Raw genomic sequence first — 25,776 nt, 5'->3', positions numbered from 1 at the left:
TTTAAAATTTTTCCCTATTTCACTCTCTCCCTTTCTCTCTCCTCCCACCGCTACAAGTCATACTATAATTTAGAATATGTCGAATCTATTGTCTTCTGTCAATCTTCAAGACCTTAGAACATCAAATATATGACATGAATAGATCTACTCTAAATCATTTGGATCTACCTTAGATCACACGAATAATGCTACTTATCATCTATTTTCTTATTATCCTTTCATCATCCCATAATGTGATATTAGATAATTGAAGACTATTTATTATATTTTATTTGTGAACCTATCATTTAATGCTATATCATATTTAAAAATTTTCCCTATTTCACTCTCTCCCTTTCTCTCTCCTCCCACCGCCACAAGTCATACTATAAAGTAGCATCATCTATTTTCTTATTATCCTTTCATTATCTCATAATGTGATATTAGATAATTGAAGACTATTTATTATATTTTATTTGTGAACCTATCATTTAATACTATATCATATTTAAAAATTTTCCCTATTTCACTCTCTCCCTTTCTCTCTCCTCCCACCGCCACAAGTCATACTATAAAGTAGCATCATCTATTTTCTTATTATCCTTTCATCATCCCATAATGTGATATTAGATAATTGAAGACTATTTATTATATTTTATTTGTGAACCTATCATTTAATGCTATATCATATTTAAAAATTTTCCCTATTTCACTCTCTCCCTTTCTCTCTCCTCCCACCGCCACAAGTCATACTATAAAGTAGCATCATCTATTTTCTTATTATCCTTTCATCATCCCATAATGTGATATTAGATAATTGAAGACTATTTATTATATTTTATTTGTGAACCTATCATTTAATGCTATATCATATTTAAAAAGTTTTCCTATTTCACTCTCTCCCTTTCTCTCTCCTCCCACCGCCACAAGTCATACTATAATTTAGAATATGTCAAATCTATTGTCTTCTGTCAATCTTCAAGACCTTAGAACATCAAATATATTACATGAATAGATCTACTCTAAATCATTTGAATCTACCTTAGATCACACGAATAATGCTACTCATCATCTATTTTCTCATTATCCTTTCATCATCCCATAATGTGATATTAGATAATTGAAGACTATTTATTATATTTTACTTGTGAACCTATCATTTAATGCTATATCATAGGGTGATGAGAGGGTGGTGAGAAAAAAGATGATGAATAAAATTTTTCTTAAAGAATAGAGGGAAAGAGAGAATAGAAAGTGAAATCTTCTAGCAAGTGGATTGTGTCATTTTCAGTCCATGTTGATGTGGTTTTACATTTTAAATGAAAGAAGAAAGATGAAAAGGAGAAAGAAGGGGGGAGCTTATTTGTTGTTGGAGTCCTGTGAAACTTTTGTTTGTTAGTTTGGTGGGGTTAGGTTTGTACAAATCTAATGGAGATTTTATATAAAAGTCGCCATTGGTTTTCATAAAGTTGTAATGAAAATATATTACTTTTAAATGCATGAATATCAACCATATACAAGGATAAAACGAAAAAAGAAGAGAGCGATCTCATAAATTTCATTGAAACCAGTGAAGAACAAGGAATGTGAGATGACAAAAAGACAAATGTTGAGAAGACTCTGGCACATCTTAGAACAAACCCACCGTCTTCACGAATTTTTTGATAAAATAATGAATAGTAATAGTGTTTCAAAAAAAATCTTGGAGAGAGAAGCGAGTCCAAAGTTGTGGACAATCAGAGAGATGAGCTTTTTGCTAACACTGCATCCAGTAATTAAATCCTCAACTAGTGCAACAAGTAGATATCAGCACTAGTGTGGTTAAACAGTGTAGCTAAAAGAGAAGATAAGCATCTTGCAAGTGTCCATTAGGGGGTGGGGTATAAAACTCCAGCAAAACCAACTTTTTTTTACAGAGTTTGTATCATACAGTCGTCAAATGTGATTTGTACAAGAAAAACAATTACACTCATCTTCAAAAACATTTTACACCCTAATTATCAGATGATCTAAAGTCCAAAAATATCATCCACCCTACTACTTATTAGAGATCTAAGTCAGCTAATCAGATTAGCCCCGGATTAACTGTCCATCCATCACCGAACTCTACAACTTTTTTCATTCAAATCATCTATTGCCAGGGTTCTCTTCCCCCATCACTGCAAGTTCCTCCACTTTGCATACCCGAAGAAAAAAAAAATACAAGCCATTAAAAATCTAAACAACCTGAAATGATTCACTGCCAGATACCAATCTTGAAGAATCAGGTGCTGCTAATGACCATGACCTAACTAATCAGGTTGACCCAGAGCTCGCTGTAACCCCACCACCATCCCTTAGCCCTTGAAGGTATGAATGCAGTGCTCTTTGCACAGTATCTGCAACTATTCTCAATCTTCCTTGATTGACATCTGCTGCCGAAGATCCATTAAGCTCCACAGTACGAGCAACCCTCTGTTTACATTTCTCCCAGTCATCAGCACGAAACCAGCAAGCTCGGCCTCCATGGCTTCCTTCCATATCAAGAAAAGACACACTCGGGTTTTCCCCAAACGCATATCTCAACCTCACAGAAACACAGTATGGCAACCAAGCAGCCCCCCCAGCAGCATTTATGTGTGGTATGAGTGCAGGATCCAGAACAACAGTTAGAGCAAAATCAACTGAGTTGTGTGGGCGATCATAATGGATATTGCTTTTGGCTACAGATGAATTCTCAGAGTTATCGTCCATATTCAATCCGGTGTGATTTTCAAGACATAGTTCAATGCGCGGTTTCTGTGCAGGAGCTATGTCTCCACCCTGTGCCTGGGCTAATCCTTTCTTCCATGCTATTAATTTCAAGAATTCTCTAAGAATAGAGATAGGTAAGGTGAGAAGAGTAATGAATGAAGCAACACGAGAAGCATCATAGGGCTCTGATGCAACACGGCGGCTAAAGTAGTCACATATCTCACTTATTTCAGATTGAGTTAGTTCCTCTTGTGCAGCGGTTGAGTTTTGCTGTTGTTGCGGCTGCTGATGATGGAAGCGCTTCACACTGAGGACTTGAAGAAGAAGTTGAACTCTGTGGACACTTACAGCAAATACATAGCCCCTGCAGAAAGAAGGATCCAGAAACCCTGTGGCTTGAGAACCGAGTGTAACACAGGCAAGCCAATAAAAGGCAAGGAAATAATAGTGAATATCCTCAAGGTAGATAAATTAAACAGCAATGGGGTGCCTCAAAACTATTAGACAATGTAAGAAACGAACTCATGATAACATAAGCATTTAAGAACTTTATGTAATTAATAAACTAATGTCTCTGCTCCTCCGCAGACTAGAAGTGAAGTGTGGATGGCAAGGTCCAAGTAATGAATTCAAACACAGCAAAAAGGGTAAGATAAACTACATAAATCAATTAGGTGTCACAAATTTTTTTTTTTGTTTGATACGTAATAGAAGACTTTATTAATAAAAACAAAGGTAGCATCCCAAGCTTGCAAGTGTACAGGAGGAAGGCCTAACTAGAAATAGAAAAAGATACACGAAAAGAGGGGTCACCAAAAACTCTCATGCTTGAAATTTCAGAGTTGATCAATTATCTCAATATTGATGGGTGAGTGACCTCAACCAACTGATGAGAAAGCTTTCCATTGATACTTTGGAAAATTGGTTGATACTTGATCAAAAGAACACAGTGGCATTTAGTGAGGAGAAAGCAAGAACTAAAATTGCAAGCCCAAGCTTGCAAGTATACAGGAGGAAGGCCTAACTAGAAATAGAAAAAGATACACGAAAAGAGGGGTCACCAAAAACTCTCATGCTTGAAATTTCAGAGTAGATCAATTATCTCAATATTGATGGGTGAGTGGCTTCAACCAGAACTGATAAGAAAGCATTCCATTGATACTTTGGAAAATTGAATGATACGTGATAGAAAGAACACGGTGGCATTTAGTGAGGAGAAAGCAAGAACTAAAATTGCAAGCCCAAGCTTGCAAGTATACAGGATGAAGGCAGGATGAAGGCCTAACAAGAAATAGAAAAAGATACACGAAAAGAGGGTCACTAAAAACTCTTCATGCATGAAATTTCAGAGTAGATCAATTATCTCAATATTGATGGGTGAGTGGCCTCAACCAGAACTGATAAGAAAGCTTCCATTGATACTTTGGAAAATTGGTTGATACTTGATACAAAGAACACAGTGGCATTTAGTGAGGAGAAAGCAAGAACGAGAATTGCAAGTCTCAAGAATAAGGGCATCGGTTTCAAGTTTCAGAAGCCTCAAATTTCAAAAGATGTCTCATTGTACAGCTTAGAGCATCAAAACAGCCACCTATGAGAACACATGGAGATCATGTGCACGATTATCAAGCAATTACAGAGCATAACACCAAGATCATGAACATTATTCTATGAATACCACGAAGAGACAAACAAAACTAGAAATGGAAGTTTCTAAGATATGAGCAACAGAAACAGCCTATATATAAAAAAAATCTTTTTTAACTCTTTCTTTTTATAAGTAAAAGTCTTTTTGACTCTTACCCCACGAAGAAGCGCAAGGCAGGCTGCTCCTGATCCAAATTCAAAAGTGCACCTTCATTGTCTTTCAAAATTGATCCTAGGATCTCTTTCAAAAGGTTTGGCAGCTGGGCAAATAGCCAAAGCACTCCAAGGTACTTGAGAATACCTCTTAATACCTTCTTAAGAGCAACAAGAGGAACCCAGCCACCTCCATACCCCCCATCATCCCCAAGGCCAATAATGGCAGTATTAAGTTCTCCTCTCACGTGTGCTGGGACACTTGTGCCTGGGGTTCTACGCAAAGCCATTCCAGAGCCCACAACAGCTAAATTTGGAGATCCTGAAAGAGTATTTCCCACTCGGTTCAAGCCTGATACTTGGTTTCCTACCCTGGCCATTACAGCAGAACTGGGCAAGTTAATTCTATTTCCATTTGCAGCAGATAATTGAGAACCTGAAATTGGGTTATGTGTGTTGGAATTTGCCAGTCCACCCATCTGTTGACCACCAGTGAAATTAGGATCTAAACCATTTAGTTCTTGAGCAACATGCTCCATGATAAAAGGGCGAAACTGTGGACATGGTAATGATCCTCCAACGGAAGAGCCCCCCTTTGGTGGTGTTGCTGGCTGCAACCATACCTGATCTCCTGCAAAGCAGCGCATGTCAACAGCAAAATTTTTGCGATAGATGATTCGTATCCAGTAGGGGCTACGTAGCACAACAGAGACATCAATGGGTAGGAGTGAGCTCGGAACAATGCCAGGGCCACTACGACCAGCAGCAGTTAACATTGCAGCTCCATGAAGGCCGTGATTAGCAAGAGACCCTGTGCCAGAAGGTGCAGCTGGGTTCCCTAGAGGCACAGAAGTAGCCTGACCAATGCTTGTGGTTGAATTGCCAGGCAAGAGGCCCTGAGATGTTGCAATATACCCCGCCTGTTTTGGGATAGAAGAAAGAGCTGCTGCTACCCCAGGGACCCCAGGCCCAGGACCGGCTCGTGCAGGTCGTGTTGCAGCAGCAAGAGCGTGCAAGGGCCCTGCAGTCAGGCGAATGCAGTCCAAGAGGGATGCAACTTCAGCACCATTTATAAAATCTTCCAGAAACTGTGCAGAACAGGAAAGGTTCATTACATAAACGTTTGAAATTATCTTCCCCTTATTTTAAAAGCTTTGCATTAGGTGAAGAAAGAGAGAGCTGACACACGATACAGTAGACAACATGCTAGGCCAGATACAGGACACGGAAGATAGTGTAATACCAAGCACATACAACGCACCAATTAAACTACAGATCATTTTTGTTTTCTTTTTAAGTAAACGAACAAGAGAAAACAACCAAGGAAAGTTTTGAAAAAACCTTTGTATGCGGCCAAAGTTGGTCAGGAGAGACATGCATCGTGCAACCCTCTTTACCCGATTCCCACTCGACGACAAAGCGAGCTAGGACGCCTGAGCCAAAACTAAACCATAAGCTCATTAACCCAACAGCCTCAATTCTAAATGCTCGTCTCATCTGCTCTGATAACTTATCAGCTGTCTCAGGAGCACCTTTGGCTCCAATTGGAGCTTTAACATCAGAGTTTGTACTGCACTCTTCTGGTTTCTCATCTCCTCGTATTCCAAGCAACTTACGCATGCCAAGGGCAAACATTCTTGCATTGGAGAGCCTTCGGATATCAGCCACCAGCTTCTTTATACTATCAGCATCAACAGATTGATAACTAAGAACAACACCATCTGGATCATAGCGAATATGAGAATCTATGTCAGATGTATTGGCAATGCGAACACCAGAACCCCATAGCGTACTATTGCTTCCCTTCTGAAGCTCCCATAGATCCCTGAAGTGCTGGTCATTAATTTTGACATCCCAATACATGCTTCCTGGTCTGCCAAGCCGCAGGCATATGTGTTGCCATGAATCACCTCTAGCAAATGGAAGCCGAAACCATATGTTTGAGGATGCATTTCTTAACCCAACTTCTTCAACATAAGGGATGTCTAGTGCTTCCATCTGGCTAGTTAGTCTGGCGTGCTTGATAGAGAGTGAACAGTGTCTGACCACGTGAAGAAGAGCAGAAACATAAATGCTGGAAGATGCATTACCTTTATTTGCTTCACCTATTAGATTCCCATAACTATATCCTTCCATTTTAGTAACCATCTCTGTTGATATAGGTGCCTGTGATGATGGGTGTAGAGCATGAGCATATTCTGAGATTTTCCTTCGCTTACAAAACCTGGAAGCTGCTTCTAGACCTTGAAGTGATGGAATCAAATTCAAAACATCTGAAACTGTACGCTTTCGAGGGTTTTTATCATGCTTGGAGACAATATCTTGACTAGGACTTGGACAGATTGCAGATTCTGGTGCATGTGCTGAAACTAGTCCAATTTCTAGTCAGATATCAAAATCTAAAAACGTAGACCTAAAGTGAAAATGAAAGAATTCATATACCCACTTAATGCGGATAAACGCAGAGAAAGGATCTTACATACGGGAGTTGTGGTACATGAGCTTGACCCAGCAATTCTGAGCGATCCAGTGAGAGGCCTGGAAGGCGAATTTCTAATTCCATTAGATTTTGCACCTGGTACAGACATTCGAGGGGCAGTGACTTGAGGAGATAATAGTCGAGCTGACTTGCTCCCATATGCATCGTTTGAAGTATCATTTAGTAATCGGAGCTGATCTTCATCCATTGAGCTACCTGACCCAACTTCAACCGAATGTGCAGATCTAAGAGAAGCCAAATCCTGCTCAGACTTTGAGGCTGATAGTTTTTTCATAGTTGTGCCTCTTCCTGTACCGGAAGAGAGTGAACTGAGTGAATGGGATTGTACAGGGCCCTTCAAATTGCTCAAGGAATACAGAGAACCATTATAATGGGTGGCCATACTGGAAACTTTTGAAATGTTAGTGATCTGTGAGATCTGCATGCTTCCCTCCCACTTAGGAGAGGGAGTTTTAGCTTTCATTGTATGAAGATTCATTGGAGCAGAAACAAAATGAGAAGCAGGAGATGTACTGTATGAAGAAGAGAGATTATGAACAGAGAATGGAATTGCAGATGACCCTTTCTCAAGTTCAAACACTTCATCAACAAAAGATGAAAAACTAGATGGTGGACATCCAGCAATCTGCATAGAACTCTCAGGGCCAATTTCAGGAAGAATCCCGTGTTCGGAACTATGATTAGGACCCCCAGAACTAGGCAAGAAGGAAAGCAGTTTTCCCCAGTCAAGTAGGCTCAAATTCATTTCATCTTCAAGCATCTGCATCTGGCCAATGTCAATTTTCTTGATCCGCACCACATGATTTAAGTCGTTAAAAGAATGGGCTTTTCCAGATGGATCTGGCTGTGTCTCTAACAATTTAAACAGGGGTTTAAACTCCTTATCAAGGAGCATTAGCAGAAAATAAGAGCTCCCGCAGTCTGGAAACCCCATCAGCAACATAGATGAACCATTCAACATGTTCTTAGGTACTTTCACAGCAGCAAAACCATGCTCATACACCTGCAAGAGCCAAATTTTACTCCCTTAAGGATGCTAACTGAAGCCACGAGTATGAAAACCGACCTAAAATGAAATCCTATTAACTTTTTATTCTTCAAATGGAAAGCAAAGAAGAACTATTTACCTCAAGGCCTAAAAACCTGCCAATAGATGCAAACAAATGCAGAATACTTCTGTTTCTCAAGCTTATAAAAACCTCAGCTGCAGTCATGCTTCCTTGATTCAAAGCTTCTTCACAATCCGACAATACTGAAGGTTCAAGAATATTCCGGGATGTCTGAAGAAGAAAAGAACCGTTCCTACAAGTCACAAAATCTTAGACATGCCAAAACAAATTCTAAAATTTTCAAGAAACACCACTAGGTACAATAGAGAATGACCCATTTAGATCATGTTTATTTCTTCCTTTTCCTTTTATGTAACATAAACTTTTTCAAAGCAATAAATCTATTGAATGGTGTCATGTAGGAAAGATGGATAAGGTAAGAAAGTATAAAGAAAGAGATAAGTTAAAACAATAGATGGCACAATTTTCAAGGAATGATAAACAAGCCAAAGCTCCTCGGACAACATTACATTACACGTGTTTTCTAAATTTGAATATTGTAACAATTTATAATCTTCCTGAAAACCAAATAATACATGAAATTTTTTCAATAATTCAACTATTAAAATGCATACCCACATCAATTTTAGTTGCAAGAACAGTTTTACTTGATTTCTCAATCAAAGAAATATAGATGTTATTAAGATACTAACCAATAGGTCCCAACTTATATTTAACTGATATCACCTTTGAATTTTGGATATACAGGAAAACATAAGGTCACATACAGTTGCACAGATAAAGGAAGATACCTTATATTTATTCCAAGGGTGAAAAAAGATGAGCCATAGGCACGAACACGTAATACTTCCTGCCCCTCATATTCCCTGCTGTCAGACTTCTTATCATTCTGCAGTCAGAAATTCATAAACAAAAATGAAGTTAATGAGATTCATCCCAAAACTATGAAAGGAAAGATCAAGAGAATCAGAAAGAAAATACATGAGAAAATGGTAATAGGCTCCTTAAGAAAGTGAAGGTAAAAAGATCCAAAATATATTTTGCCGGGTAAGAAACGGTCTTCTGCAAACAGAGAATATGGATGCATTGTGTGTGGTTCAATAATCAGAAAACAGCACATATATTAACCAACAAATCAAAGATATAAAGATAGATAAAAATAATTCAAGGATCATGTCTCCAGCCAAAAGTGAACCTCTTAAAACTTGAGCAATATAAATCAATACTAGAAGGAAACTAACCTTTCTATAGTCAATATCGAGTTCATCCAAGGGCAACTGAAGAACAACATCACCTGCCGTTCGGCAGATCTGCACGTTTTTCCCCAGCTCCTTCTGAATTTCAAGCAAACGAGTATATCTGTTACAGCATATAGCTTTTAGCAGCAACTTGTCAACATCGATGCAACTTTGGTCTAGAAAAAGTTCTGCCTCCTTCCCAGTTATTGGGTCTATAATAAATGTGCTATGAAGACATTTTATGTGCAGATCTGGTCCTGGTTCAATTTTAATAAATGGGCATGATGTTGAATCAGGTGTTCCGACGTTCTTATCAAAATCTAACCAGTATAGAATTTTTAACCCTGGTGTACGTAGTCCAGATGAATCAGCTTCTCCATCTGGATTCAATTGTGTAGAACCAGCACTCCCTCCTTGACCCATACTACCATCAGATATGAGCTCAAATCGGATTGCATCTTTCCATCGTCCCTGTCGAAGCGCTTGTACTTGTCTTATGACAGTGTCCATGACGAGTGCAACACAAAACTCATGAAGGACTGAGTATAATGTTAGAAATGGGTTTTCTGCAGCAGCCATTCTACGCTCTAAATCATCTCCAAGAACATGCCGTCGTGATTCTTCCAGCTTCACTAGTCCACTTCTCTCACCAACAAGAAGCTCCATATGTAATATCCTCCACATTGATAGGTGTCCTCGGTAACCAAGAGTAACCAAAACCTTAAACTCCCCATCCACACGGAGCTGCGCAGTACCATCAGAAACTTTTACCTCAGATATTTCTCTTGGCAATGAAACTTCGAGTAATTTAGTCCGCACAAGCATGTCCAACTTTTTCAAAGCTGGCTTTTGCTGATCCTCATTTAATGTGCTCTGAATACCCACGTTTTCTATACATTTTGGTATACGCTGATAACTTCCTGAAAGAAGCACTTCTACGGCAGATGGTACATCATAAACAGGAGCACGTGCTTGCTGTAGCCCCTCATGCATGAAAAATAATGAATCTGCAGCTTGTGTGAAACATGTATCATGGCTTGATAGAGTGGAGGAAAGCTGCTGACAGTACTGTATCAAAGGAACCTGCAGGATGAAAGGCAGAATTACACCAAAAATAAAACGTACTTAAAAATTCGTATAACACTTTAATTTTTTTTTTTTTGTCTAATCCAGTCCTAATTGAGCTCAAAATCCACGTATTTACAGGCGTAAGTTCGACCAAATTAACCTATTGGAGCCCATGAGTCACCTAGCCTTAAACAAAGAAAACCAAAATTCCATGTTGTCTCGATTCTCCAACGTGTTCGGAAAAGAAAGAAACGGCAAATCCAACTGACCCATCCAATCCTGCATTATTTAGTACAACTAACCACGCTAAGTCAAGAATTCGCCTAAACTCATGAATATACAACTCTATTTTTCTACCCAGTTAAAAACCTCAAAGCCTTCCCAAGTCAAAAACCCCAGAACACGGATTAAATTCATCATGATTTGAACGCAAATTCGACGCCAGAATTGCTCATTTATGAGCATAAATTTAACTGAATGTAGACTAAATTCATAAACTTTTTATCCCGTTGAACCACTTGGTCAAATACCCAAATCAACAATGAAGACCAAAAGAAATACAGAATCTAATCAAACAAACCAAAATCACATTCTTTATTTTTGAAAAAGAACCGAAACCTGAACTAGCCTAAAATTCACAAATTGAGCCACAACCGTAACTCCAATAGGCCAAATAAAAACCCTCATAAAACGCCCGAGCCCAAGGCCGAAGAAAAAAGTCGGAAGGGATGATGACCTGTTGGCACCACTTGGCGAGGACATTGAGGCGAAGCATGCGCTGCTGGGTCTTGTAGATGTACTTGAGGAGGTTAATCTTCCTCTCGGTGTCGGACTGTGGGTCTCCGGCCGCAGAGGCGGAGGTGGAGGACGACCTGGACTTCTCCTTATCCACGAGCTCCTTGAGGGAGAGGAAGGAGTCCTCGGCGGCCCGGGTGACCAAAGCGGAAAAGTCCAGCGTCTGTTGGCCTAGCTCCGCGGCCATTGGTGATGGAAGTGGCGTGTGGATAGGGCTTCTTAACGAGGTCCCGTGAGAGATCTACGACGAGGGAGACATGGAAACTAGGGTTAGCATCTTTGGTCAGAGAGAGTGTGGGTGTGTGTGTGTGTGTTTGTGCGCGTATTACTGAGCTCTTCTTCTTCTCTCTCTCTAATTCTGTGGAGATTCCTGACGATATTGCAACGATCGGAAACACACAGAGAGAGAGAGAGACAGAGAGAGAGGGTCAGAGAATAAAATAAAGATGGGGAAGAAAGAAAGAAATAGATAAAATCATCAAAGAGAGTCCAAAAAACGAAAAACTGAAGGATTATATATTTAAATATATTTGTTATATTCATGAATTTGCCACGTGGCAACAAACTAAGGGTCAGCGACTCAGCGTTTACTTCACTAAAATTTTGTTCCAAATTAAGAATTCAAGTTTAAAAACTTAGATAATAATTTGATAAAGTACATGACTGAAATAATAGAATAGAATCTCATTTTCCAAAATAAAAAATCTCATTTTCCAAAAAAAAAAATCTCATTTTCCAAAAAATAAAATAAAAATAGAGATATAATATACATCAATTACTATTCATTCCATATCACACATTGACGTAGTTTTTTTTTTTTTTTTTTTTTTTGTATCAGACCCATCACAGACAGTGTTTTAGATTTCGTACTGTACCGACCGGTACGGTCGAAATTTTTCATATCGGCCGTCCGGCTAGTACAGGTACTATACCCGTTCCGTACCAGCCCAAATACCGGTCATACCGGCCTCAATTTCGGCCTGTACCGGCCTATATTTCGGCCTGTATTTTTTTTTTCATTTTTTCAAACTACAATCTTATTTTTTAACCTCCAATTCAGACTAGACTATTTATAATTTATATATATATATATATATTTATATATAGATTATTATTTTGGAATATAATTTTTATATATATTTATATATATAATTTATTTATATATCGACTATCCCGAAACGTTATCCCGAAATGCTATCTCAAAACAGTATCGGTACCAAAATATTTTGTTCTAGTGCCTTGACCAGTACAGCGTCCGGTACGGTATTCAAAATATTGATCACAGACCTCTCTCTCCCTCTTTAACCTCTCTCTCCTCATGCTTTCTCTCTCCAACCTCTCTTTCCTCAAGCTTTCTCTCTCTTCAACCTCTCTCTCATCTCAAGCGCTCTCTCTCTCCTCAAGCTCTCTCTCTCTTCGACCTCTCACTCTTCGAGGAAGAGGAAAAAATGTAAAACTGATTTACTTGTTAGTGAATTTGGTTCGCACGTAGGGTGTGGAGTGTAAAATTTGGCATAATGGCTTATGAGAATATTTATGGATAAAAATAATGTGATCTTATTCCTTCGTGCACATGTCCATCTAGTAGATAGTGTCTAATATTTTTATTTTAATTATCATATCATCGGAATTCATCACATCAATAGTATAAAAATATTTCTATTTTCTAATTTTTTTTAATAGTTAAGATTAAGGGTGATTTGGCCGGTCTAGATCGGAGAAATTGATTGCTCCGATCCAATTCAAATTATATAGAATCGAATGAATTCGGTCTGGTCCCAAGTCCAAGGGTTTTTCACCCCGGACTGGACCGGACCGAATGAAAATTAAAAAAAATATAAATATATTTTATTATTTATATATATTATTTATATAAATAATTGTATATAATTAATTATTAATATATCACAATATTAAATAAGTATTATATTCTTTAATGAATAACTATAATATATAATACAAGTATATATATATATATATTAATAATTGTATAATTTATTATGTAATTTTCATTAAATAAGTCACTTAATTTTAATTTAGTATTTTAAATAAATTTTTTTTATTAATCTATTTAAAAAAAAAAAGGTTGGACCGAACGGACCGACCGATCCTTAAGCTGTTCGGTTCATTCTAGGATGAAAAAATCCTGGACTGAATAAGTCCGATCCGGTCCACAAAACCTTTTAAGACCGGACCGAACCAAACCGAACCGAACTCCCCCTAGCTAAGATTCATAATTAATAATGTGTTTATACAATAACATGTTAAATCCATTTAAATAAAAAGATTTATTTAATCAAATCAATTAAAGTTCACTTTCTCTATTTTAACTATCGACTTTTGCAATGCATTATACATGAAGTTATTTATCATTTTTCTATATTATTTAGCTATTCTTTATTCTTCTTTTTTGGTTCATTTTATATGTTTTCTCTAACTATCGTTAAATTTGTAAAATTTTCAGATATTTCAATATATTTCATATACTCATGTAATTGTATTATCTCTCACTAGCCACGATGACATTAATAGCTTGATAAAAAATTAAAAAGAAAATAATAATGGAAAAAACTCAATATTCATTTTATTTGTTTGAACTTTTTATGCTTTTTTCATATTTTGCCAAGTTTTCATCATGAGTATTTTTCTTTTTATTAAAATAAAGTATTCTAATAATAATATACCTTTTTCCATGTTTTATAAATAAAATTGTAAATGCAAGAAATATAAATAAATATTAAAAAATAATAAAAAATAAAAAATATTTACATAGATGAATAGTGCATATTAACTGTACACTGTACAGAAGAACTTTAGCTCAATTAATGTATTTTGCATTGATTTTACATAATTTAATGGAGATTTTATTTTGACATGAGTCATTTTACGTAAAAATGCAATATAGATAAGCCATCGTGAGTGCTTTAAAAATTTAGAACTAGGGCAAAATTTAAATAAGTTATTTTTAATTATAATACAATAAAATATAAATCATCATATTAAATATTTTTTAAAATTTTCAATAAAATGAGGCTTTTTTTGAGATTTTTAAATATATTTATTTTATTTTATATTAATATAACAATTTGAAATGAGGACTCATTATAAATTTTGTGCCTCAATTTAACAAAATCTTAAAAAAAATATTTAAAAATATAAATTATTCATTATATTAGATATACAACTTAGTATCATTGGGCCTTGCACACCTTAAAAAATATAGAGTTTATTTAAATTTTTATTTAATGAAATGGTTTTTATATTTTTCTTAAAAAAATAAAAATAAAAATATTCCACTTTTATTTTGGGAGGCTTTTATAGGGTGGTGCCTTAGACATTTGCTAACGTGGCCTTACTCTTAGGTCGTGCTGTTTATTAATACCAAGAGGTCAACAATATTCAAACGAACAAATACATTTATTATCTGTATAAAAAAGAAAAAATAAGTCGTGAACATTGAAATGTTTTGTAGTCGTGATGAAGATTTTACCCTTAATTCAATTGTATTGTCAAGTTGTAATGGTGTGTTATAAGTAGTTTACTTATTAATTTATGTCACTTACCATAAATAACTTATATTGAATCTAAGATGATAGCTTTATTTCTTATTGATTATGGATATGTTTTAAGGAAAATGCTACTTAGCTCTCTCAATGCTACAGTTTAAAATTACAATTTGAGTATTTAATTTTTATTTTACTTAATGATTAAGAAAGTAATTTTTTGTAAAGTTATATATATATATTTTAATTTTTTAATAGTTAAAAATGTTAAAAAAATGTATAAAATAAAATGAAAAAAATAAAAATAAAATTTACACTAACGGTACGTCCAATAGGAAACTCTGAGTGGCCCACTAGCAGTCCTCTTGTTGTATTTATTTGGAACTTCAGGACTAACTTATTAGACACCTAGTGCAATTAAAAACAATAAATAATAAATAAATAAAGAGCTTCTATTTTCCTTACAACCGTGAAATGACCTTTAAATCTGTAATAGCGATTTTATTCTCAAGTTTAATTTTTATACAGTTATTTTTTGGGGAGAAAATGCTATTCAACCCTTTCAATGTTACCATTGATTATTACCGACTGACAAGGATTGCTACGTGTCAAGTGATTTAAAAAAGAAAACGAAGCTCCCTATGTAGAAAGAAAAAGCTATATGCAGTCGGAGCGTAAGCGCGGGGTGTTGGTGTCTATGTGGAAAATGAGACGACATCGTTTCAGTCAAATGGAAAATGGTACGTTTTTGTCCCCTCCCTTCATCTTCAAAAGAATCCCTATTTTGCATCTCTGAACACCGAGCACCATAAGCCCAAAGAACCCCAGAGTCCTCAACTACAACATCGCGTACTTCTTAATGGACCTTCTCCATTTCATCGTCTTCAACCCCAGAGACCTCCTCTTTATAGCCAACCACTTGGTGACGCTCTTCATCTTCCTCACGAGTTGGTACCTGGTCTCTCATGGTGCCTACGCCATACTGGTGCTCCTCATCCTTGCCGAGATCACCAGCGCGTGCCAGAACACTTGGACGCTCGCGATTGCTCGGAAGAACGACGCCGTATTTGCTGTGAAACTATACGATCTCCTGTCTGCCCCCTTTTACACAGTGCATTCGATTGTCAGGGGTCTCGTGGTACCGTATTTTGTGTACAAAATGTTTGCGTTCTATGCGAGTGGGGCAGCTAAGAGTGTGATCCCAAAGCGAGTGCAGGTTTCTTGGATTGTTGTAATTCTTATTGATATTTCTGTTAGTATATTGTGGGTTTCGAATCTTTGGGCCGAGTTTTACAGGGAAAGAATGGGAAAACTAGACAAGAAAATTAGATAGATAGATGTATATATAGCAGTAGGAGCAATGCTATGTCGCCCAAGGCAGTGAAGAAGACAAACACTGTTCTTGCCTTGCTCAGTGATTTGCAGTCATAGTGGAAGACGAGAGACCCCACGAAGACAATAATAACCCACGAAAAACATTTCAACCCACGAAGACGAGAGACCCCTCCCTTCAAAGAGAAGAGCTCTGAATGTAGCTCTGCCATTCTATTTTCATTTTTTTTTTTAACTGACATGCTGACGTGTGGCAGGACGACTCCCCCGCGCTTATGCCTCTCGACTGTATGTAGAAGAGCTGATGTAGGAAACCTGTACTCGAGCTATGTAGGAAGCAAAATAGAACTGTGACGTACGACCGCTATGTGCAACACCGTTCAATCGGCTGACTGCCACGTCAATATTTGTCAGAAAAATTTAAAAAAAAAAATAGAGAGAAATTTGAGAAAAGTAAAACTTCGAGAAGAAGATAATCCATCGGATTGTAAAGAAAACCAAAGGGACTTTCGGTGGTCTTTGTCAACGAAGTCGGACTCGTTGATATGGATTTTGTGTACACCAACATTCTTCATTGCTCTTTAATCTTTTGAATTTATCCATTCTTTGTCTGAGTTCAGGGTTTAGCAAAGTCTTGGCAGTGGGCACCAAAATTACGTAAAACAAAAAAGAGAAAATTTTTCAAATGGTAGTATCCCATGAAAAGAATGAGAGAACTTGAACTGCGACTTTAGTGAGCTATTTTGGGTGCAGACGATTTCTTTAGAGGCCGTAAACAGACCGAAGTGAAGTGGCCAAAATACGAGATGAAGTTAAAAACGGGAAGAGCTACAGTGGCAGGCTCTTGAACTACAATAAGGACGGTACCCATTTCTGGAATCTTCTTATTGTCACTCCAATCAAAGATGACCATGGAAGAATCATCAAATTGGTTTGCTTAAAACCGGATGAAATCCAGTCCACCCACACAACGACCAACAAACTCTCTTTTTCTCTCATTCATTTCCTTTCTTCTATTTTCTTCTCCCCTGTAAGGTAAAAAGGAATACAGTGTTTCATTTAATGACGTGGAGATTCCCCACCGGTTACACAGGTCGGTTGTAAGAATCATTTTTCGAAGCCAAAAAGTAAAATGCCTACGCCCTCTGTAGGAATGTTAGGGACTCCGGTCTTGTCCCTAACAATAAGGACCACGAGCTTGCCTTGGTGAGGATGATGACCGAGTGACCTTGCCAACTTGCTTGGCCTTCAACAAAGGGATGGTGTTTGAGTGATGAAATGATGGAGATGACGATGAACTCGGGTAGGCTAAGTGTTGATTATGAGTGTTTGATGTAATGTTTGTGATGGATGAAGGGCAATTATGGGAAGTGATCTATTTATGGAAATTAGGGCAAACACTAGGGTTGGTCGAGTTTTGTAGGTGGGAAGATCAAAATGGATGGATGGATAATGTGGTGGCCGAATATCACCAAAACTCTCAAGAACAGTGCAAGCACTATTCACAAAAAGTAATTGGATCAATGGAGAGAAAATGGAAGATCAAATGCGTGTATGATATTGAATGGATGAACAATAGATGAATAAGATAGAAAGATATGAACACTCAAAATTAATGAATAAACACAAGGATAAACATAAACCAACTTTGATTCACGAATTTCATAAAATTGACAAAAAAAAGATAGATTGAATCACACCAATTCACAAACGTCAACGTGATGATCCTCTACAAGGGTTTCACGAACGTCCCCAAGTAGCCCAAGTGCCAAGCACCGAATGGTGATCTCAAGAATAAAATAATCTGCCCACAATGGGAATTTGCCAAAAGATTCAAAAGATGTAAACTAAATGCTAAAGGGTCCTATTTATAGAGTTTACAAAGTGGAAACCCTAATAGGTCCATTGATAAATAAAATAAATAAATAAATAAGTGATAGTGGTGTGGGGCCCACGCCTCTCTTGGCTACACATGCATGCCTAGGACCTTGTCCTAGGGCGGTTTTTTGATGGGGTCTTGACAAGGAAGCCCCTATCCTTGTCTCGAGTTGCAGTTTTTCTTCCCCAAATCGACCCCGAGCAAAACCCTAGAGGCTTTCCATCCATTTTGTTCTTTCCATTAACTATTTTCTCATTCCTATTTTCTTTACAATTACATAGCTTGGTATGTGACCAATTTGGTATTAGAGTATTTTGATCTTGTGGAAGCCATGACAGAGGCTAGGAGGAAGACCCTATAATGATTTACAAAAATAGGTGTCAGTAATGAGGAGGTCCTTGGAGGACTCAGTGATTAAGTTACATAAGGAAGTTGAAAATAATTAGCAGATGTTTGTAAGGGATCATGCAGATGAAATTAGAAATATAACCAGAAGTGGAGAGAGAGAGAGATATAAGATTCTTTCTTCTTTACTTTAAAAATTTATCATCAGAAAATATATTTAGAGTGAGCTTTTAACCCATTGCAACCACTGTTTTCAATTTCGTACCAAATTTTTCGTATCGGCTGCTGGGCCGGTACAGGTACCCCATACATTTCATACCGGCCCAAATACCGGTACCGGCCTATATTTCGGCCAGTACCGGCCGATATTTTGTCCTTCAATTTTTTTTTTTCATTTTTGCAAACTACAAATTTAATTTTTGACCCCCAATTCAGATTAGACTATTTATAATTTAGTATTTATATATAATTTATTCATATATAAACTATCATTTTGGAATATAATTTATATATATTTATATATATAATTTATTCATATATTGACTATCCCGAAACAGTACACGAAACAGTACCGGTATCGAAATATTTCGTTCTAGTGCCTTGACTGGTACGGTATTCAAAACATTGATTGCAACTACTCGGTAGCCTGTACAAGGAATAGCCAACTTGTACAAGATTACTAGATACTTGATGTTAGAAAGCACAGCGAAAAAATACCTTAAGCTCAGCTTATAAAATTGCTCCACAAGTTTCTCTAGATTGACAAATCCATAAGCGTTTCCTCTTAGTGGCGAAGTGTACTACGTAGTATACAACTAGAGTAACATTTAACAAATCCACAGCCTAAATATCTTATTAAGAGAGAACAAAAAGAGAGAAAACTTTTGTGTATTCCAGATGGTTCCAAAAACCAATTGAGGAGGACTATATATAGTCCTCCTCCACATGGCTGGCCTTAAAGGTCAGCCTTCAATTGCCAAATTGAATGGCAGTAACCCATGACCATGCGTTACAATGCAGTTAAGGAGGGGGTCAGCCCCACATGGGCGCCCTTCCATCTAACATCTCCCACTCGCATATCGTGGGCATGACTCCAGATCTGCATTTCTATAATGTTCTCAATCTTGTTCATACAAGTAAATATGTCGTGCGACCTCCAAACACATCTGTAAAAAGATGAGAGTACATACACCAAATCTCTCCCAAAGAAGGCCAGCATAGTAACATTCCTACAGTGTCTGGTCATGTCCTAGATTCATTTGATCGCATCAAGATCAAGCATTTTCGAACCCTCTTGAGTTAAAATACTCAGAACAATATTTGACTACCTCCAAATTATTTCAATGTGTTCATAACCTTTAGTCGCTACCAAGATGTAGCGTCATAATTTGACGTCAACAAACACTATCGAAGATACGATATCGAAGAGTCTTTCCTTTGCACTCATATCACTCAATTTTGGTCGAACTGCTTTCTCAGTAATGCCTCTTTAGACCGTATCAATCATGGCCATAGATAGCATGCCAAAGTAGTAGACATCACAACCTCCATCTCGTGACATGGTCAAAAGTAAATGACATTTTAAAAATGAGACACATAGTGAGAAAGAGGGGAACTTTTTGCTGACTTACTCATATGATCGTATAAGCACATATAGTATGAAACACATGCTATGGTGGATTTATCTTTCTCAAAGAGCATATGTCTATATCAACACTATACAGATCTTAGTCTAGCTGCTCCTTAAGCGTCTAACCCGATGTCCTCTATTTGCACACCTCCAAGGCTTCAAAGAAGATCTCGCATGGTGGGTAACCCATGCATAGTCCTCTCATTGGACCTCATCTTAGCTCCCACTAAGGCAACATATGTTTGTGTCAACCAATTTATCCCTTTGGACAAGTACCTAGGAACACAATGTCTCATCTCTACTCAAGCGCTAGAGGCGATCGCTTTTGTGAATGAGCTGATCTTAGCCTGTTGACATATTTTGTGTGTGTCCACAAGTCTTGCTTTGAATCTTTTCATATTGCCATTTTGTTTTCTTTTAACTTTGTAGACCCATTAATTTCGAACTACACGCTTATTGTGAGGTCTGGGACATAAAGACCATGTACTATTTTCCATCAGAGCGTCGAATTCCTAGCCCAAAGCTGCACGCCACTCTGGATGAGACACTGCTTGTGTAAAGCAAGTAGATTCCTGTTCATTTAAAAAATACATACAAAGGATGTCTAGTGGATAATAAACTTTGTAGTCAGTAAACTTTTAGGATTTATTATTACCTATCTTGGACTGAGTCATAATGGTTATGGCAAAGGGTTGGCTTGTGTGCTTTTGATGGTCATGATTTGTCTAATATGGTAATTCAGACGAGATTTGAATGTAGTCAATCTGTGGGCCAATTTGTTTGCATTGGAGGCTTATTTTTCTATAGGAGGTTAGTTTTCTGCTTACTGGCAACAAGTGTAAAGTGCGTGGTATTGAAGGTCAAATATGCATGCTGGGAATTAATTAATTAATGCTTCATAACACAAAAGCTCATCATTAAAGTCCTCAATGGTTAACTCTTTGTCTCGTGAAACGACATTATAGGAAGTAATAAAGGGATTAAACTCATGTTGCTGACCACCAAGAATAAATGAAATTAAATCTTTGTCATCTACAGGTTTACCTGCTGCAGCCAACTGATCAACAGGAGCCTTGGCGGATTGAAGATAGTCAGTAATAATTGTCTATAGTTGGCTCTTGATATGAGCAATCCTTGACTATGATTGACTGGAGCAACGAGCCAACAAAGCGTTCCATACTTTGTACGAGCTATCCAAGCCATACACACTAGAGACCAATGTCTCATTGATAGAGGAAAGAATATAGCCAGGAAGAGCTTGGTCATTCCTGAATACAGCCAAGCGTTTCAAATACCATAAGCTGGATTTGGTGTATTGTGTGACGCCCCTGAATTCCGCTTCGGATCGAACAGACATCTGAAGCGTCGGACATGCAACACAAGATTATCTGCCCCCGTTCATGACATATAAGATGCAATATTCTTAACATGCATCTAGCATTATGCAATATTGACAGTGGATAATTTTTTTTGAGCAATACTATGCATCAAACTGATAATATCCCAAATAATTAAAACATAATCCATGCATATATGACAAAATAAACATCCATGATTCTAGTACGGGTCTCAGAAGACTATAATCTCAAAACAAGGGAGACCGGGCTCCTTAATTACATTACCAAAATATACTAATGGGCCAGTTTGTCGAGTAACTTGCGTAACTCGACTAGTGATGCAAATGACCTAACTATGGAGGCTGTAAGCTCTGTGTCGCGTCTACGGCGTCTAGCAACCTCTTCCAGTCTACTGTTGTCCACTCCCAGTCTTGGTCCTGACACATCGCCTACCATTTCGGAGGAGGGGGGGATGGGGAGATAGTAGTTGGGACTACCAAGGTGAGCTTTGATCACAAATCTCAATAAGTTAACAGGAAACTTCCATACATGTTAATGATGCATGAATGACAAGAAAGACATGACTGCATAATCAATGTCAATAATAAGTATAACATAACTTGACATAACATGGCATGAACTGACATAACTTGATTTGAAACGTGAACTAAACTGGAAACTTGACATGACATGAATTTGAAACTGAGACTTGACTTGACGTGACCTCAACGCGAACTGACTTGGACATGAACATGAACTTGAAACATGACTGAGTGTGGAATTGAACGTGAACTAACTTAGACATGAACGTGAACTGAAACATGATGTGAAGGTGAACTGAACGTGAACTTACTTAGATATGAACGTGAATTGAAACATGACGTGAGTGTGAACGTGAACTGACTTAGACATGAATGTGAACTGAAACATGACCTGAATGTGAACTGAAACATGACGTGAATATGAAATACATGAACTTGAAATCTTGTTTAATAAACTTGATTAACAAAGTGACCATGTGGGTGCTACACTGGTCCCCTTGAGCCATGTGTCCCTGCCGATTGTCACATCACAATACATGGTATCTAGACCAGCTGTGAGTGCATTAATACGTACTCCACAATTATTGTAGCCCCACGTATTCTACGTGTTATAATTGTTGTGTTTCACATGGTGTATACGCCACAATTGTAGTGACTCCATGAATTGTTTCTGCCACAATTGCTATGGACACATATGAAATTAAAGATGACTCCATCAGTGTTAGTGCCTGGCATGCTCTGGTGACCAATTAGTTAGGCCTCATTCACCACTTGTTGACTGTATTTTTTCAACCCAAGAAATTCCACACCTATTTAGACATTCCAGTATGAACAAAGGAGTTCCACTAGGATATTACCCCATCCTAACAATTAGGATCGTGATAGACATGAACTGACTTGACATGACTATTCTCATGATACACAAACTATACCCGAGACAAAACGTGACATGTATACGAAAGGACATAAGTCCTGACGTAGCGTAACATGACATGAACATAAGTTGACAGACATGACGTACTTGACAGAAAACATTTCATAGTATGACATAACATGTAACATATAATATTTCGTAACATGGCATAACATGAAGCAATGAATATTACCCTGACATGACATACATGTAACAGATGGCATACGTAACATGACATAATTGCAATAGATAGCACTACATGACAGAAAGTATTACATAACAGATAATTATTTCGTGATAGTATACATCATGGTTAACAGATAAATATGTAATGACGTGGCATGTCATGACATATATGATAACATACAAACATAACTGTAATTCCCTTACCCATCACACATATACAATAAACTGATAGTAAGTTAAGAGTTAACTTACAGCAATCATCACCTTATGAGAATAAAGCGCGAAACACGAGAAACTACAAGTATGGATTCTAAAAGTTCAAGATTTAATTACTAACAATTATAAACAAGAAGAAAATACTAACTTAGAGTAAAATTACCCATAACTTAAGGATTTTGCATCCTAACTCCAAAAATGATCAAAATTTACATTTATTATGTAAATTTTGTCCTAAACTCAAATATCAACTTAGAAAATTTAAAACAAAACACAATTATGGAAAACTCACTATGGCTGAAACATCCATAGGCTATTTCTCTTGATTTTTGTTGTAATCCTTCCAATTTTAAACCTCATGATTAAATCAAATTTTTGCAACAAAGATTTTCCTATCCTAAGTTTAAAAACATACTTAAAACATCCAACCATAATTTACTAATCATCAACCCAAAACTTTTTAGTAAAAAGATCCAAACTTTTTAACTAAAAACATCCCTTGAATTGCAATTTTTGACCTAATTCAAAACATCTCCAAGAATTCTAAAAGTCAAATATCACTTTTAACATATTCATAACATCATCCTAAGAACAACTATGCTTAGAATCATCAAGCAAAAGTCACCAAAAATTACAAAACAACACTTGGAGTTTTCGGCTTCCTACTAAGTCTAAAAAGAGAAACTTTTTCTTAACTAGTTATGATCAATCACTTGATCCATGGCTTAAAAAGATGAGATATTCTAACCAAAACATCACATGGTTTAAAAAATGTGTCCTAAACAAGATCCAACCATTAAACTTAAAACCACATGGTTAAAAACAATCCAAAACTTGGATCTAGCTAAAAAATCAATCCTTTGGTCTAACCGAATATCCTCTTGCATAAAAAAAATCATATCTCTGAAACTAATACTACAAATCTTCAAAATAAAATCCTAACATGCATATATGAGGATTAGGATCATCAAATAAAAATATCAAAGCCATTGGAGTAAGATTATACCCTGAAATATTCAAACTTTCTCAAAACAAAAACTGTTTTTCTTCTTCTAGTTTCTAAGTTTCTAGATCTAAAAAACTCTTTCATCAAAAGCTTTATTAATGCAACAAATCTTTAATTAAAATTCATATACACATGTTGAAAAAACTCCATTAAAATTTCGAACCTAGATCTGTCCATTAACTTGGTCAAAAATTTCAAAATATAACACTCTCTAGTTTAACACCCAGAATGAACTTTCCCTGGTTAAATTAACTTTTGACCAATCAAATGATCACAAAAGTAAGATATCCACGGAAAATATGCACAAATAAGAACAACATCAATGAAGGAGTCATCACGAGAAAATACTTACAAGGGGTCGAAAATCACCATGCAAAACGACTCAAAAATCAGCCTGAGAGAGCTCTTAAGGGTTTCTCTCTAAGAACAGGGTGGAAAAGCAATGCAATGAAGTGAAGTGTGTCTTGCATGACTCTAAAATTATAGAGGGGGGAGGTATGGACTTGAATGGCTCTTTGATTGGAGGTGCCTATGTCACAAAAGTGAAGAATAGTGAGGGAGAATGATTGTTGCTGCTGCCATGGGTATGGAGGGTGGTGAGGTGGACTTTTGTCTCCCATTAGGGAACTATTTGGGGGCTGCCAAGGGCAGAGGCTGGTCTGCCATGTAGGGAGAGGAAACTTCCTCAAGAAGTTTTGCCAAGGTGGCCAAATTCGTGGGTCTTAACCAAGTGGGCTTCAATTTGGGGTTTAGAGAGAGTTTGGGATGCTATCATAACCAAATCCATTTTTTCTTGGCCCAATCAATTTCCAAGATTTAAAAGGTTGGATAATGATGTCATAAAAGGAATTTGATGAATTAATAGTATGTGGAAGTGATTTAATCAAGTGATTAAACACATTGCTAGAAATTGGATCAAAAAGGGTTCTGAGGCCAACTTTAGGATTTGGGGAAACTGTTTAGGGTTTTGGTTTCAACCAAAATTTTTGGGGTTTCAAATGGATCTCAAATGTTTAGGGTTTCACTAGGGTTGAAATCCTCTTTAGATCGGCACAATTTGGTTGATCAAATGGAAAATAGAGTTTTGCTAAGGTGGCATGATCTCACACCTTGATTTCCTTCACAAATCCATCTAATGGTTCCTCATATTTTCAAGTGTCTAATACTATTCACCAAGTGTGGCTAAGAGCTTGCCAGGTGTCTAAATAAAACTTCTCTAACCTAATTTGGATATTTTACATTATGATTTTGAAAATACTGCACTGTATGTTATTATTGAGGTTACTATTTAATCTAGGTAGTGAAAAATAAACTTTGTACTTAAAAACCTAAATATTCATACAAACTTAATTCTGCAATTTTTTTTTTGTTGAATTTCAATCCCGAAGTGCCTCGAAATAAACAAAAATGCGTTTTCGAGCAATTGTATCGTCCAAAAACTGAAAATGTGATTATTGCGTCATAAAATCTTAAATAATCAACTGAATCTAATGGTGCAGACCATATCTCAAACTGGCACTTCTAACTACCTCAAATAAATAAAATTGCGCTTCTAGAACCATAATGAGTGATAGCTTTGACTATGTTGACAGATTAAAACCTACGCGATTGGTTGAATCGTGAAAACTTACGGTGTTTTCATGAGATTCCTAAAGCCTATAGAAATTCCACTATTGAATTTCTAGCGGGTTGTTACATATTGTT

General features: G+C 36.9%; 2 protein-coding genes across 3 annotated transcripts; one reads left to right on the top strand and one right to left on the bottom strand.

The window, feature by feature from the left end:
- Positions 1–1,828: 1,828 nt before the first annotated feature.
- LOC121262791 (mediator of RNA polymerase II transcription subunit 14-like) lies at positions 1,829–11,653 on the bottom strand. 2 transcript variants are annotated; one of them, XM_041165393.1, is made up of 8 exons: positions 11,125–11,653; positions 9,324–10,403; positions 8,874–8,971; positions 8,140–8,314; positions 6,992–8,015; positions 5,854–6,881; positions 4,516–5,600; positions 1,829–3,076 (listed from the first exon to the last, which is right to left on the bottom strand). In XM_041165393.1, exons 1-8 carry the CDS (start codon positions 11,368–11,370, stop codon positions 2,275–2,277), a joined length of 5,538 nt encoding a protein of 1,845 aa, XP_041021327.1. In that variant the 5' UTR covers positions 11,371–11,653; the 3' UTR covers positions 1,829–2,274. The 2 variants fall into 2 exon arrangements, with proteins under 2 accessions (XP_041021327.1, XP_041021328.1); XM_041165394.1 differs by having other exon boundaries at positions 5,854–6,875.
- Positions 11,654–15,347: 3,694 nt separating this feature from the next.
- LOC121262093 (TLC domain-containing protein At5g14285-like) lies at positions 15,348–16,105 on the top strand. Its single transcript, XM_041164515.1, has 2 exons — positions 15,348–15,373; positions 15,491–16,105. The coding sequence occupies exons 1-2, from the start codon at positions 15,348–15,350 to the stop codon at positions 16,017–16,019; spliced, it is 555 nt and encodes a 184-aa protein (XP_041020449.1). The 3' UTR covers positions 16,020–16,105.
- The last annotated feature ends 9,671 nt before the right edge of the window (positions 16,106–25,776 follow it).

The sequence above is a fragment of the Juglans microcarpa x Juglans regia genome, chromosome 4S, assembly GCF_004785595.1.
Source record: "Juglans microcarpa x Juglans regia isolate MS1-56 chromosome 4S, Jm3101_v1.0, whole genome shotgun sequence".
NCBI lineage: Eukaryota > Viridiplantae > Streptophyta > Magnoliopsida > Fagales > Juglandaceae > Juglans > Juglans microcarpa x Juglans regia.
Note: the sequence above shows the minus strand (reverse complement) of the source record. Positions and strands in the feature narration are given on the sequence as shown.

Excerpts from the sequence above, each read along its gene's own strand:
- LOC121262093 (XM_041164515.1), top strand. The coding sequence starts at position 15,348 with ATGCAGTCGGAGCGTAAGCGCGGGGT. Across the intron at positions 15,374-15,490 it reads TCGGAGCGTAAGCGCGGGGT|CACCATAAGCCCAAAGAACC; the intron begins GTTGGTGTCTAT and ends CTGAACACCGAG.
- LOC121262791 (XM_041165393.1), bottom strand. The coding sequence starts at position 11,370 with ATGGCCGCGGAGCTAGGCCAACAGACGCTGGACTTTTCCGCTTTGGTC. Across the intron at positions 5,601-5,853 it reads AACTTTGGCCGCATACAAAG|TTTCTGGAAGATTTTATAAA; the intron begins GTTTTTTCAAAA and ends TGTTCTGCACAG. Across the intron at positions 3,077-4,515 it reads GCCTTGCGCTTCTTCGTGGG|GGGCTATGTATTTGCTGTAA; the intron begins GTAAGAGTCAAA and ends TTCTTTCTGCAG.